Source organism: Vipera ursinii, assembly GCF_947247035.1.
Source record: "Vipera ursinii genome assembly, chromosome: 2".
Taxonomy (NCBI): domain Eukaryota; kingdom Metazoa; phylum Chordata; class Lepidosauria; order Squamata; family Viperidae; genus Vipera; species Vipera ursinii.
In genome coordinates this window covers 159,720,296-159,735,502 of record NC_139513.1, presented here as the reverse complement: position 1 = coordinate 159,735,502, position 15,207 = coordinate 159,720,296, and the positions used below count along the sequence as shown (strand labels likewise).

At 44.6% G+C, this 15,207-nt stretch overlaps 1 protein-coding gene and 1 long non-coding RNA gene across 2 annotated transcripts in view; both read left to right on the top strand.

The window, feature by feature from the left end:
* Positions 1–15,207, top strand: part of LOC310634413 — a 486,982-nt gene that overhangs the window by 170,959 nt on the left and 300,816 nt on the right. The window lies entirely within an intron of this gene.
* The window catches only part of PDE1B (phosphodiesterase 1B), a 60,746-nt gene that overhangs the window by 38,011 nt on the left and 7,528 nt on the right, over positions 1–15,207 (top strand). The window contains exons 4-12 of the mRNA XM_083352768.1: positions 614–680; positions 2,277–2,393; positions 4,853–4,993; positions 7,448–7,548; positions 8,374–8,499; positions 10,588–10,689; positions 13,602–13,722; positions 14,591–14,672; positions 14,909–15,026. Of these exons, the coding sequence (XP_083208894.1) occupies positions 614–680; positions 2,277–2,393; positions 4,853–4,993; positions 7,448–7,548; positions 8,374–8,499; positions 10,588–10,689; positions 13,602–13,722; positions 14,591–14,672; positions 14,909–15,026 (975 nt within the window). The remainder of the gene's footprint in view (positions 1–613; positions 681–2,276; positions 2,394–4,852; positions 4,994–7,447; positions 7,549–8,373; positions 8,500–10,587; positions 10,690–13,601; positions 13,723–14,590; positions 14,673–14,908; positions 15,027–15,207) is intronic.

The window sequence follows — 15,207 nt, the reverse complement described above, 5'->3', positions numbered from 1 at the left end:
AGGGATGAGGGACAATGCTTGTGTGGTTGAATAAGAAATGATTCACATGAGATGACAAAGGAAAGAGAATACTTTGTCCTAAAATAGCTTTTCCTAGCTGAGAACCCCATCTCTGATTTCTTGTTCTGCAGCTTACCAGCCCCCCCCCACCCTGCCCTCGTTTGCACGGTTAGGCATGCTGGTTAAGGGTGATAGATGAGAGGGCATCAAAGGGAGTCAAATGGACAACCCAGGTCTGACTTAGTTCTGAGGCATCTATGCAGGGGACTGTAGCTTAGTTTTAGTTTAGGAAAGGGAACTGGGATAATGAAAAGGAGCGAGTGGAAAGGAGGAAGCAGATAAAAATGCATATGATAGTGATGAAAATTTAAACTAAAATTATTATATATCCTCCTGTGCCTGGGGAATCTGTACATGGGTCTGGAACACTACTGGGCTATTGATTCTTAGTATCTCTGGAGAAGAGGTTCAAATTCGACGTGCCTGAAATTTATTGCCCTGCCTGGAGAAAGCTGAATGCTCCTTGCATGCTTGATGGGATTTGGAAGCTGTTTTTAATTGCAAGTAAGCCAGATCTCCCAGGGACTGTCTGACTGTGTCTTCCACTGCATAGGATGTTCCGTCGAACGTACACAGCTGTGGGACCCAATTATTCCAAATCGGTCATCAACTGTCTGAAGGTAACAACTCTTTGGGGAGTGAGGTTCCTGTTAACAGTGCTATGCTATCTGTGTAAGTGTCTGCTGGATGTAATGAGGCTTACACTCTGGTAATAATTCCTAATTTTTGCATCGGTGGTTTCTCCTGCTTGAGAGGAGGCTTTTGTCATCCACCCTACCCCAATTCCCAAGGCTATTTTTGCCCATCACCTCAAGCCATCCACTGGGTCAATATTTATGAGTCACTGTCAGGGCCTACTTCAAGCCCACATCTTAAGAAAGCAGAACTCTTGGAAACAGCTTCTTCCAAGCAGGAACTTTTATTAAGAATAGGAGATAGCAGGCATAATAGACAGGATCTGAGGGATTCCGTAGAGATCGGTATTTTAAAGTGTCCCTAAGCAAACCCCACCCCACAGTTCATCCAGGCAGTGCAGACCAGCAAATCCACAGGTGTTAAGTTCGGCTCCATTTGTGCACAATCATTCCACAGCTCTTCACACCTCATTTTGAGGACAGAGAGATAAACCAGGTTCCAGAGGTTTGTATCTTTCCTCCCCCCCCTCCCTTTTCCCCAGCTGCCCGGTTAGGGAGGAGAAGTTCAGAGGAATACATAGTATAGGAGGCAATTTGTTACATTGTAATGGATAGCAGACAGGAAGGGGAATAAACAAAAGTTTGCATTGTAGTTAATAGAGGAAGTGAAAGCAATAAAACCCGCATGCCTATCCCCCCTCCCCCTTGGGAGTATGGCAGAATCCAGGGAAAAGTGAGATTTGGTTTCAGATCAGAGGAGATAGTTAGAAATGAAATATAAATGGATTCTGACAGTCACACTTTTCTAGCTATTCCCTACTATCCGCTCTATAAAAAAGGCTACTGGAGGCAAAGTTTTCCCGAAAGTCCTAGTTTTCAGCAGTAATCAATAATCCGCACTGTAGGGGTTAATTAATCACTTCAAGAAGGAAGAGGCATAGAGGAATTCTTTTTGATATATATTGTAAACCACCTGGAGTAATTTGGAATAGGTGTGTGTGTGTGTGTGTGTGTGTTAGAATGCAGTCTGGATTCCCTGGAGGGAAGAGCTGCATTCCAGAGGATCCAAAGACTAGTTTATATAGTTCGTTTGGGAGGAAAGAGGATCAAGAGAGTTCTCCCCTAGAAGTTCTTAGAAATATCTTTCATGATTCAAGTAGTTGCTTCAGTTTGGCAAGATTTCTACCTCTAGGGGAAGAATAATAAATTGCTTAGAAGTAACTCTGTGTGTCTCTCTTGGTTTGTGGAGCCTGACAGCAGGTAAACAATAAATGAACACATGTATTATGTGTGTACAATGTGCGTGTAGAGATGGATGGGTGGACGGACAGATAGACAGGCCTACTTATTATAGGAGTGATTAATACCTAGAAATGGATTTCTTGGGTCACATTAAGTTCCATCTAATAGCCCCCCCTTTTTAAAAAACAACAACAACAACAACATCCTTTTCTTTTGGATCCTTGTCCCATTTTCCTCCCCTGTCCTACACCAGAGGTAAGTCCTTTGCTTAGTAGGTATGGCAGATTTGACGGTCCTCTCCTGCCCCGTCTTTCACTCTGCCTCTGTTTCTCTTCCTAGACTCTCGACCTCTGGTTTTTCGATGTCTTTGCACTGAACAAGGTGAGCGAAGACCATGCCTTGCGCACAATTGTCTTCGAACTGCTCACCCGCCACAATCTCAACAGCCGCTTCAAGGTAAGAAATGAAGGGTTCCAAGCACATCCAGGTAACCGTCATGTGCCTGCAGATTAATTCATCTTTCCAAATTGTGAGAAGTTAGGGCAGCACTATAAAGCTGCTTTTAAAGTAGAAGAGGGAGTGTGTGTGTGTGTGTGTGTGTGAGGATCCTATTTTTATAGGAATGATCAGCTGGGGAGGAGTTCTTCAGGCCGCTAAGGGCTGAAGCCAAAGTGGTCTGGGATCAGTCAGATCCAGAGTCAGAAGTGGGTGGGGTCATTTCTCATCTTTCCCCTCTGTTCCCCCACCCCCATCAAAGTATTGCCATGGAAGGAGCTGAGCACTTTGGGCATCAACCTCCCTGCGCCCTGTGCGTTCCCACAGAGAGGGACTCCTCAGGGTGCCACCGATCAGAGAATGTCGATTGGTGGCCCCCAGGGGGAGGGCCTTCTCTGTGGGTGCTCCGGAACTCCGGAACTATGGAATCAGTTACCGGTAGAGCTCCGGATGGCGCCCGATCTTCGCTCCTTTCGCCGCGATCTAAAAACATTTTTATTCGAACAAGCCGGCCTGGCCTGATGGGGGATTGGTGGGGTTTTTATTGCTGTACTTTTGGGGTTTTTATAAATGTATTGTATTAATTGTTTTTTAATGGGCAACTATTTAATCTTCTTTTAATATTTGTAACTTCGCATTTTATTCTTGCCCTGTTCACTGCCCTGAGTCCATCGGGAGAAGGGCGGTATAAAAATATTAATAAACTAAACTAAACTAAACTAAATGTTTTGAAAGCAGACTGAGGACTAGATAATGGCCATCCTCCTTTTACTTTGCCGAATTTCCAAGAGTCAAAAAAGTAAAGACTCTCTTGAATCAAATACGGACCTTGCTGCTCTCCACAAAAGTGGTTTGTAAGAAGCAGATTTGATTCCATTTAGCTTTTATTTTCTTTTTTGATAGCAGCCAAAGTTGGCTGGATGCTGCAACATGCTGGGACATCAGCAAAAATGGTTGTAGTAACTTCTTGCATTAAAAGAAGTTTAATACGCTGCTTAAATTACCAGGGCTTTTTTCTTTTCTTTTTTGAAGGCTACAATAATGGAAACCTGGTTGAAACTCCTGCAGTTTATATCTGAACATTCATCATTCTTCATTGGCATAGCCAGTGGCATGAAGTTATGGCAATGATAGTCCAAAACCTCAGCAGGAGACGAGCTGCTTCTCCTGAATCAAATAGTTCAACCTTTTCCAGATGAGATGTTGCTGGGATGATAGAGGGTTCTGAATATTCATGATAAAGCTACAGTCATCTAGCTCTACCTTTAAAACTTCCATTTTTAACAAATGCTAAGCCATAATTTGACTTGCCAGTATGTACCACCTAAGTCAGACATGTCAAACACAAGGCCCGGGGGCCGGATTCGGCCCGCAAAGTGGTTTCATGTGGCCCGCGAAGCCATCCTGGAAACAATGAGGGAATGGCCCCACTGCCTTGGCCCTGGCCCAGAGACCCTCCTTCTGCCAGAGACCCTCAGATCTGTCCCACTCCTGCCCAGGCCCCCATCGGCACCCTTGATGCCAACGATGTAGGCCATGCCCACCCAGTAGGCCATACGCACTCTAGCCACGCCCACCCAGTAGGCCACGCACACCCTGGCCATACCCACCCGGCCCCCTGAGGGCAACCGCAATGCTGATGCGGCCCTCAATGAAATTGAGTTTGACACCCCTGACCTAAGTCACTCTGGTTTTTTCAACAAACCATTATGAGAACAAACTGTGGCTTATTGTGATTTCAGTCACCAGTTGCTGGCTGGAGAATTCTGGGAGTTGAAGTCCGCACATCGTAAACTTGCCAAGCTGGAAAAACACAGCAGTAGATCATATATACTAAAAGGGGAATCCTGCTCTGCATAGAAGCCAAGGTATATAAGGGTTTTGTGCTCAGTCTCCAGCATCTCCAAATTGGACTGGGAAAAAACTCCTGTCTGAAATACTGGAGAGCCACCACTACTTAGGCAGATTACATTTCAGACCTTGTTGGACTGCAACCCCCAACCATCTCAAGTCAGACTTCCCATGCTGGCGAGGAGTTATAATCCATCAAAACTGGAAGACACGCTTGGAAAGACTAATACAGGTAGCACCAAACTAGATAGCAATAGGACGTAGACTTATATATTGCTTCGTAGTGCTTTACAGCTTTCTCTAAGCAGATTACAGAGACAGCCTATTGCCCCCCAACAATCTGGGACCTCATTTTACCGACCTCGGAAGGATGGAAGGCTGAGTCAACTTTGAGCCGTTCAGAATCGAACTGCTGACAGTCAGCAGAATTAGCCTGCAACACTGGATTCTAACCGCTCTGCCACCGTGGCTTTTCAGATCGATCAATTATCAGACTTGATAGAAGACATCTAAGCTTGCAGCTATTTTCGGATCTTGCTTAGGGTCACCTTGTTTTTGTTGTTTTGCAGATCCCCACGGTGTACCTCATTACTTTCCTGGATGCACTGGAGGCTGGTTATGGGAAATATAAGAATCCTTATCACAATCAGATACATGCTGCTGATGTTACCCAGACAGTACATTGCTTCCTGCTTCGCACTGGCATGGTGGTAAGGCTATCCTGTGGGCAGGGTGCTTCGGTGAAGGTCCCATGTGTCCACCCTCAAGCATGTTAATATTACATGCTTAGAAAATTAATTCTGCTTTTTGGGTCTGAAGAAACTTTTGAATCTTGAATTTTAGTGCCTGACTTTCTTCTGGGCTGACATAAATTACTTTAGGTCCTAGGACAAATCTCAGGAATGAGATCTACAAGCTGTTTTGCTCCCAAATTATTCTTTATCAAAACTCACTGAAATGCCATAACACATACAGAAAGCAACAGTGCCCTCTAGAGGTCTTTCTTTTTATTTTATTTTATTTATCCCATTTATATCCCGCCCTTCTCCGAAGACTCAGGGCGGCTTATAATCTAAAGCACAAAACAATGTGCTTAGCAATAGCCTTCATTCTATGTATATGCCTGCTTATTAGGGCTTTTGCCCCCCCCCCCAGCGGCATTATTACAAAGTCAGCTTATTGCCCCCAACAATCTGGGTCTTCCCAGTTTAGCACCAAGCCAGGAATTGGAAAAACTGATTGCAGTCAGCAAATGTACGCTATGTGTGAGTTGTTTCCTCTCTCCCCCTCCCCCCCACTCTTTTTTTTTAAAGGGTGCTAAGCAAAAATTCTACAGGTTGTATTGTACTGCTAAGCTTGTAAGCCGCCCTGAGTCTTCGGAGAAGGGCGGAATATAAATGGAATTAAAATAAAATAAAATAAATAAATTACAAGATGATTACACAGTTTTAATTAAAGTATAAAACCATATCAAGTAAAAAAACCCAAAGAAACCCTAAAATAAATCAGTGATCTGACCTGCTGAAATGCATTCCAGCAAATAAAACATCTTGAAAACCAATTCTCTCTCTGAAAAGGGGAGTTCCCATGGCAGGAAGTAACAAGTTCCACCTAGGGCAGGGGTAGGCAACCTCGGCTCTTTTATGACTCATGCACTTCAACTCCCAGAATTCCTGAGCCAGCCATGCTGGCTCAGGAATCCTGGGAGTTGAAGTCCATGAGTCATAAAAGAGCCGAGGTTGCCTACCCCTGACCTAGGGCAAGGCAGAAGGAAGCACTTTCCCCAAGTTTTTTAAAACCAGGACCGACTTATTTGGGAAAGCACAGCCTTTGAATTAGGCTGCTTCTCTTTGGGCTTTGAAGAACGTAGCCAGCAGTTGGCTCTGCATGGGGATGATGCCTATTGAAAATGTTGGTAGTCATATTCTCAGCACACCTGGAACTCATTAGCTTTGAGAGGTTGCAGAAATTGGGTGTCTAGTTTAATGAAGAGAAGGGCTAGGGGTAACATGATAGGAGTCTTCCAATATCTCAGGGGCTGCCACAAAGAAGGGGGGGGGGTCAACCTATTCTCCAAAATGCCCAAAGTCAGGAACAAGAAACAATGGATGGAAACTAATTGAGGAGAGAAGCAGCCCTAGAACTAAGGAGAAATTTCCTGATAGTGAGAACAATTAATCAGTGGAACAACTAGCCTTCAGAAGTTGTTGGAGGTTTTGAAGAAGAGATTGGACAGCCACTTGTCTGGAATTGTATAGAGTTTTCTGCCAGAGCAGGGGTTGGAATAGAAAAGGGCTCCCCAAACCCCAGTCTGTGGACCAGTACCGGGCTGCGACATGCCAGCAACTGGTATGCACAAACAAGCAACGCTCCATGCGCGGGATGCAGGCAGCACCAAAAACCACGCACCCTTGTGTCTGCATAAAAACCTCTCTCCACAGAACCGGTCCCTGGTGCTCAAAAGGTTGGGGACCTCTGAAGTAGAAGACCTTCGAGGACTCTTCCAACTCTGTTATTCTGTTAAATATCAGATAATCTAATTTTAATTTAATTTAATTTTATTGAATTTATATACCGCCCTTTCCTGAAGGACTCAGGGCAGTTTACAGGGTATAATTTTTAAAACATTAATACAAAAATTAAGACCAATATAAAAAAGATTAAACTAAGTCCCTGCAACATGTAAACCCCCAGTTAAAACCCCAAGATAGCAGATATTTTCTTTGGAATGACACAAAACCATATTTCTGGTAGGAATCCTAAGATGAGAAATGGTATATGTCCTATGTGGGAGCAAATTTATATTTTGTATCTATATATCTTATTTTAGATTGCACATACCTGGCCATACACATGTCCCAAAGAACAGTAAGATAGGTCTCTATCTGTGCCTTGCTGCTGCTTCTCTTCTTGCCATAGGAAGTGCAATTGTTATAGTGTCTGTTTCCAGGAAAGTAGGTTTTCAGTCAGAATTTGTGCCACAGATAGGACAACAAGTGATCTAGAAAGGTTATGGAATCAGGGAGTTTTGGTCATAGGGATGACTGCCCTATTGTAGAACGTGTCCTCCATTTATGATGGCAAAAGTCTGGAGTTATTTCCAGACATCGCCCTTTCATTCCCAAAGAGGCCGATCATCTCCTTTGCTTCTTCTTTCTCCACAGCACTGTCTGACAGAGATTGAGGCCCTAGCCATTATCTTTGCAGCTGCCATCCATGACTATGAACACACGGGTACCACCAACAGCTTCCACATCCAGACCAAGTAAGTAAAGACGTCATTACATGGATGTTCCATTGCTAAACTTACAGTGTCATTTTAGAGGAAAGAAGAATTCTGAAAGACCGTAGATTGCACAGTAACAAATAGTAAGTGTTCTGTACCAGGCTGCTACTGGCCCTGCAGAAAAGGCAACCCCTTTATAAACGGCAAGAGGCTGGAATGACGTCTGCCAAATTTATTACTACAAAAAACAAACAAGACACGAACCAAGATACAGGAGCTTTGAAACACTATCTGAGCGGTTGCTTTCAGCAAACCAGCCCTCCCCAAACATTCCCTTTATAAAGAGTTCAGAGCGTGGCCTCTCTCTGCCTCCTTCCGAGAAGCCCCACAGCCTTCCTCTGTTTACTCCTACTTGACTGCCTCCTGCGTCGGGCGTCCTTGAACAGGGCCAGCTCTGGGTCATCTTCATCCACACTGTCAGGCTCACACAGCTGGGTCTGCGTCGTAACCAGATGGGAGGGGCCTGCCTGAGGGCTATCATCAGCAAGATCTTCAACCCCCTCAGCAAGGTCTTCAACACCCCCCTCCTCCTCTGATTCGTCCGACCCAACTGCCGAACCCACAGGCTGACCCTGAATCACAACAGTAAGTGAACTGTACTGGTTACTTGAGGCCTCCATGGCCTCTTTTTGTCACACAATGAAAGATAAGCCACTGTAGGCCATTGTATTCAGTATGTTTGAAGTTAACCGAAATATTGAAAAGGTTCACCAGTTCCTCAAAAAAAAAAAAAAACCACCACCAAAAGATCATTCATCCCTGCCCTTGACATTGTGTTTGCTTTGTGCTTTTCTTCTTTTTCAGGTCAGATACAGCCATTTTGTACAATGACCGGTCGGTTCTGGAAAACCACCACATCAGCGCCGTCTTCCGCATGATGCAGGATGAAGAGATGAACATACTTGTTAACCTGACCAAGGATGAATTTGTGTGAGCCCTCATCCTCCCTTTCTCTACTGAACCATGTTCTCAGGAAAAAACAGGGCATGCTTTCACGGAGAAATGCTTCAAAGGGGTCCAGACATTGTGGGGTAGAGTAGGGCAGAAATCAGCAAATTGATGGTCAACTTTTTGGTTAACTGGAACACGATGGCCTCTTCCTGCAAAATGCTGTGCATTTATACATCGTTGTGAGAAAGGGCAACAATTAAGTTGAGCTTCCCCCTCTAGTAAGTGGCCTTGGGTTTATAATCTTGTTAACTGCTCAGTTCCTCTTAGGTGGGACTCCTTCTAAATACCTTTAATTAGTTCCATCTGATATTCCTTTATTTTTAGATATCTCTAGTTTGGGATGTTGTGTCTTTCCTTAGGATGATTGGTGGAATATTATAGAGACCCCAGCATCTGAAAATCTGTGGGCTTGTACATAGAAGAGTTTGCTTAGATGGTAGCAGAAATAATTTTATTTTTTTAGGCATTGTGATTCTAGACATTTTGAAGCTAAAAGGACTCCAACATACAAAACCTTTCCAGGCAGTGCATTTGTAGTGTTTAGAAGTTCTCAGTTGTTGCTCAGACACTTCATGGTATGAGGATAAGAACTCTGATCACCTATTCTTGGTTTTTGGAACTAGCCTTCCAGACCAGTAGCAAACGGTAGCAAATTGTCCTCTTGCATGACGCAAGGAACTCCCTAACGGGGTTGTGTATGTGTGTTTGTACGTACATAGCTGCTCAAAGAGTCTTGCAATGACTAATAAGAAGTGATGACAAAGGTTCTGGATTCTACCAGCGTCCATCCCAAAGTTGTTCGCAAGGCTTGTTCTGTGGATCTCCTACATACCTCTTTTCATTCTTGAGAGGTCATTATCATGCCAGCACCTTCCACTTGGCTTGATTGACAGCCTCAGCCTGCACCATATATTTCTGCCTGACACCCAGGTTTGAAACTATTTCCAAATTCAAAACAATTTACTACCAGATGTTCTCATCTTGGGCCCATGTTTATTGTTACAATCTTCCCTCAGCCTAGCTGATAGGGCCCTTGAGGCTTTGTAAATAATTATTATGATAGATAGCCTAATTTTGTTGAAGTCAGCTCCCCTTTCTCTTATCACTTTTGAGAATCCACTTTTTTGTTGCTTGAGCAATAAATCTTTAGATTTGTTGCAGTCTAAGTTTTGTGGGGGAGGAGAAGGAGAGGGGAGGGGAGGCAGGAAACGGAGCACAAATATCCTCTCTCAGGTACATTTGGTACACTCATTGTGATGAACTTTACATAGGAATTTGTACAGACTTTTGAATTAGAATTTTCTGGGATCCATATATTTGTGTGTGTGTGTGTGTGTGTGTGTGTGTGTGTGTGTGTGTGTGTGTGAGAGAGAGAGAGAGAGAGAGAGAGAGAGAGAGAGAGAGAGAGAGAGAGAGAGAGAGAGAGAGAGAGTTTCTGGAGGCATGGTGAAATTAAGCTTTGAAATTCTATTGCATTATTTTTAAGCTCAGCTGCTCAACCACAAAGATGATTACTTATTAAATCTATTCACAGGCAGGAAACCAATTGAAATAAAAGTTGGCAGACTCCTTCTGTTCAATGTATTACCACTGCAAAGGACTTGCTGGGAAGATAGGATTTCCAAAGACTTCCTGCAGCAAAGCAGTCACTGTGAAGATATATTATCTTTGGGAATGCACTGAATAGAAGGAAGACATTTTTGTAGTCTCAAATGGTATTTGAGTCTTTCCAGCCACCCACCCCCCAGGAAAAAAAAGGTTAAAGATATGGCTGTCATGATCAAAGACGATATCAAAAGCTAAACATGCCAACAATGTTATTTGATGTTCAAGCATTTTTTATGTTTGTGTCCTCTTGGCACAGAATTTTTCTTCTGGGATTGCAGAGTATCAGTTCAAATGTGATCATTCATGGTAATGGAATGGACAGATTCCCCCCCACCATTTGTCACTAAAAATGGGGCTTCCACCTGGTGTATCCGCAAGATACATTTGTGTTGGAGGTTGAAACACATAAGGAAGAATGTGTTTGATGGTGGCTGTGTTTCTTGATTTCATGGGTTGCAGGGAGCTCCGGTCCCTCGTGATTGAAATGGTTCTGGCAACAGACATGTCCTGTCACTTCCAGCAAGTCAAGTCCATGAAAACGTCCCTGCAGCAGCTGGAACGGTAAATGGCAAAAGGAGGGCTGTGTGTGTGTATGTGTGTGCATGTGCATGTATTAAAAAAAAATGCTATGATAACCCCTGGATATGTAATAGAAAAAAGATGGATTTGAAAGCATAAAAAGCATGGAAGGTTTGCAGATACGTATTAAATCTGCAGTACATTAGAAAACTCTTTAGCTAACCCGAGACAGTTTTTTTAGTGATGATGCTGACAACTAAATCAATTCAGAGGGTGGACAATGCTTCCTTTACAGATATTTTAAGATGATAGATAGATAGATAGATAGATAGATAGATAGATAGATAGATAGGCGGGTGTATAGGTAGGGAGAGAGAGAGAGATACATAGATACATAGTAGTTAGGTAGAAAGATATGATAGATAGATAGATAGATAGATAGATAGATAGATAGATAGATAGATAGATAGATAGGTGGATAGGTAGGTAGGTAGAGAGAGAGAGGGAGATACATAGATACATAGTAGTTAAGTAGATAGATATGATAGATAGAAAGATAGATAGATAGATAGATGATAGATAGATAGATAGATGATAGATAGATAGATAGATAGATAGATAGATAGATAGATAGATAGATAGATGATAGATAGATAGATAGGTGGGTGGGTGGATAGGTAGGGAGAGAGAGAGATACATAGATACATAGTAGTTAGGTAGAAAGATATGATAGATAGATATTATTATTATTTATTATTTATTAAACTTATGTACCGCCCTTCTCCCGTAGGACTCAGGGCGGTTCACAAGGTTTTTTTTAAAAAACAATACAACAATTACAAAAATTAAAAACAATTAAAATGATTACATTAACCTTGAATAAATAAAAATCCCAATTAGAATCCAATTAAAACCCCAATTAATACTCTCAGTCCAGGCCAGAAAGCTCAAAGAGCCAGGTCTTCAGGTCCCGGCGGAATAAGCGAAGGTCAGGAGCAGTCCTAAGCTCTACAGGCAGCTGATTCCAGAGGGCAGGCGCACCCACAGAGAAGGCCCTCCCCCTGGGTATTGTCCGCCGGCAATCTTTTACCGGCGGTACCCTGAGAAGACCCTCCCTGTGGGAGCACACAGGACGAAGGGAGCTTGATGCCGGCAGCAGGTGCTCCCTCAGATATCCCAGACCCAAGCCATTTAGGGCTTTATAGGTCATCACCAGCACCTTGAATCTCACCCGGAGGGCAACCGGAAGCCAATGCAGCTCGCGGAGCAGAGGTGTTACGTGGGAGTATCGGGAAACCCCCATCACAACCCATGCGGCTGCATTCTGCACCAGCTGAAGCCTCCTTGTGGTCCTCAGGGGCAGCCCCATGTAGAGAGCATTGCAGTAGTCCAATCAGGAGGTCACAAGTGCATGAGTGACTGTGCACAGGGCATCTTGGTCCAGGTAGGGCCGCAACTGGCGCACCAGGTGAACCTGGGCAAAGGCCCCCCTGGTCACGGCTCTTATATGGTCTTCAAAACTGAGCCGCGAATCCAGGAGGACGCCCAAGTTGCGAGCCCTATCAACAGGGGGCAACACCTCACCCCCCATCATTAAAGATGGAATAGACTGGTTAGTCCGAGATGCCGGTATGCACAGCCACTCAGTCTTGGCAGGATTGAGATGAAGCCTGTTTCTTCCCATCCAGACCTGGACCGCCTCCAGGCAACGGGACATCACGGCGAGGGCATCACTGGGTTGGTTCGGGGTGGAGAAAAAAAGTTGGGTATCATCAGCGTACTGATAATACCCCACCCTGAAACCACAAATGATCTTGCCCAGCGGCTTCATATAGATGTTGAACAGGAGGGGAGAGAGAACCGACCCCTGAGGAACTCCACAAACGAGAGGCCTCGGGGCAGACCTCTGCCCTCCCGTCAACACTGATTGCGAGCGGCCCAGGAGATAGGAGGAGAACAGTGCCTCCCACTCCCAACCCCCTGAGACGCCGCAATAGGATACCATGATTGATGGTATCAAAAGCCGCTGAGAGATCTAATAGAACTAGGACAGAGGAGCAACCCCTGTCCCGAGCCTGCCAGAGATCATTCACCAGCGTGACCAATGCCGTCTACGTGCTGTACCCGGGCCTGAAACCCAATTGGTACGGGTCCAGATAATCAGTTTCCTCCAGGAACAGAGGAAGCTGATAGATAGATAGATAGATAGATAGATAGATAGATAGATAGATAGATAGATAGATAGATAGATAGATAGATAGATAGATAGAGGCAGGCAGATAGACAGACATAGAACTGTAGATGAAACAATGAGGGGAGGGGAAACAGGACTTTTTGAGCCACATCTGGAAACACTATCAATCAATCAGAATAGAGTTGGAAGGGACCTTGGAGGCCTTCTAGTCCAACCCTGTGTTCAAGCAGGAGACCCTATACCATTTCAGGTAGGTGGCTATCCACTCTGTTCTTAAAAACCTCCAGTGAAGAAGCACCTACAACTTCTGAACTAGTCGGAATAATAGTCAACAGTTCTTTGAGGTTGCCCAGGTTCCTTCCTGGCTGCTTCTGGCATGCACAGAGGCCATGGGGAAAAAGTCAAGGTCTTCACATCTATGGGTGGAGCATAAAGTAAGAAGTGGCAGAAGATCCTCCAGCTGCCTAAGGAGCATACCTGTTGTTATTTTTTTTTAAATCAGCTATAAAACAGCAGTTGAAAAACAGGTCTCTGGGATAAGGATGTGCACAGTAATTGGTAATTCTGCTCCTTGATGGGAAGGGTGTTGCTACTTGCTAAATCAGGCTTCTACACAACAGCAAAGGTGAGAGCCTGGAGCATGGCATAGCAAACGGGAGGCTGCCTGTCCCAATTGGGACACTGTGCCTTTGCGTGTCCCTTATGCCAGGGGCAAAATCTGACCCCCATTCTTGCTATTCTTGTGCTGCTGCTTCCCTAGGATTGACAAATCAAAAACCCTCTCCTTGTTGCTGCATGCAGCTGATATCAGCCACCCCACCAAACAATGGCCGGTGCACTGCCGATGGACCAAAGCTCTCATGGAAGAGTTCTTCCGCCAGGTATGCCTGGGGTTCTGCCTCAGAGGGGTTATAATGTTGGGGCTCGGAGGCTGAATAGGACTGCTGAAATCATACTCTCCTGTCTTAGTCGTCACAAACACTTGCTTATTCAAACAAAGCCACAGTTGTCAGGTTTCACTGAGTCTCTAGAGCAGGGGTGTCAAACTGTCGGCCCGTGGGCCGGATGCGTCACAACAAAAACATGCCCACCCCATTGCCGGCAATGGGAAAAAAGCTCCGATACGTCATTTGACGTGTCTGCTCTAGAGCGTTCAGGGAAAGATTATATTCCATGCATGAACTGTGGCTGAGTTTACACCGCATGTTACACCTGCTTAGCCAATTATTTATTTTATTTTATTTTTTATTTTTATTACATTTATATCCCGCCCTTCTCCGAAGACTCAGGGCGGCTTACAAACTTAGCAGTAGCCTTCATTCTATGTATATGCCTGCTTGTTAGGGCTTTCACACACACCCCAAGCAGCATTATTACAAAGTCAGCTTATTGCCCCCAACAATCTGGGTCCTCATTTTACCTACCTTGGAAGGATGGAAGGCTGAATCAACCTTGAGCCTGGTGGGATGCGAACCTGCACTAATTGCAGGCAGCTGGTGTTACTTAAGGAGGCATTAGCCCACTGCTCCACCAAGGCTTAGCCGATTTTCTGGGTTTATATCATACACTGAATTGTGAAGCATCCCACAGGCTGGGGTTGCGTGACTTCTGTGCCACAGAAATTAAAACTAGCCAAGTTATCACCTATCATGAATATAACCAATTGGTTTACTTATGCCATGTCATTAAATGTCTGACTCAGCCATCGCACTACAAGGCTTGGCTCTTATCTACTTTGTTTTTTTATAGGGAGACAAGGAAGCTGAGCTGGGATTGCCCTTCTCCCCGTTATGTGATCGCACATCTACACTGGTGGCCCAGTCACAGATTGGTGAGTGGTTAAAAAAAACACACCCAGATTGTAAGCCACTGTGGAGCTCTCCTTGACTGCCTCTTCCTTCCCTCCCTTGATGTAGTAGAGATGTTAATGTATCCTCCATACATTATTTTATTTATTTTCTCCTGCCACAGGGATAGCGAAGTGCGCTGTCCTCGTTGCACTCTGTGTTTTCAGAGGAAAACAGAAAAGTCCATGGCCCTGTCCCTAACACTCTTTTCCTTCCACAGGTTTCATTGACTTTATTGTGGAACCCACTTTCCAAGTTCTGACCGATGTCGCGGAGAAAATGATCATCCCATTAGTGGAAGAAGGTTCCAAGAATAAATCATCCAGCCAGCAGAGCAGGTTGGCGTCTATTGGTGGGGATGGAGAATGGTGGAAGAGAGGGAGACGCAGCCGTGGGGGTGGAGCGAACCTCTCTGGCATTCTTTATTGCAGTGTTTCTCAATCTCAGCTACTTCAAGATGGTGTGGACTTCAACTCCCAGAATTCCTCAGCCAGCCACGGGAGTTGAAGGCCACACACA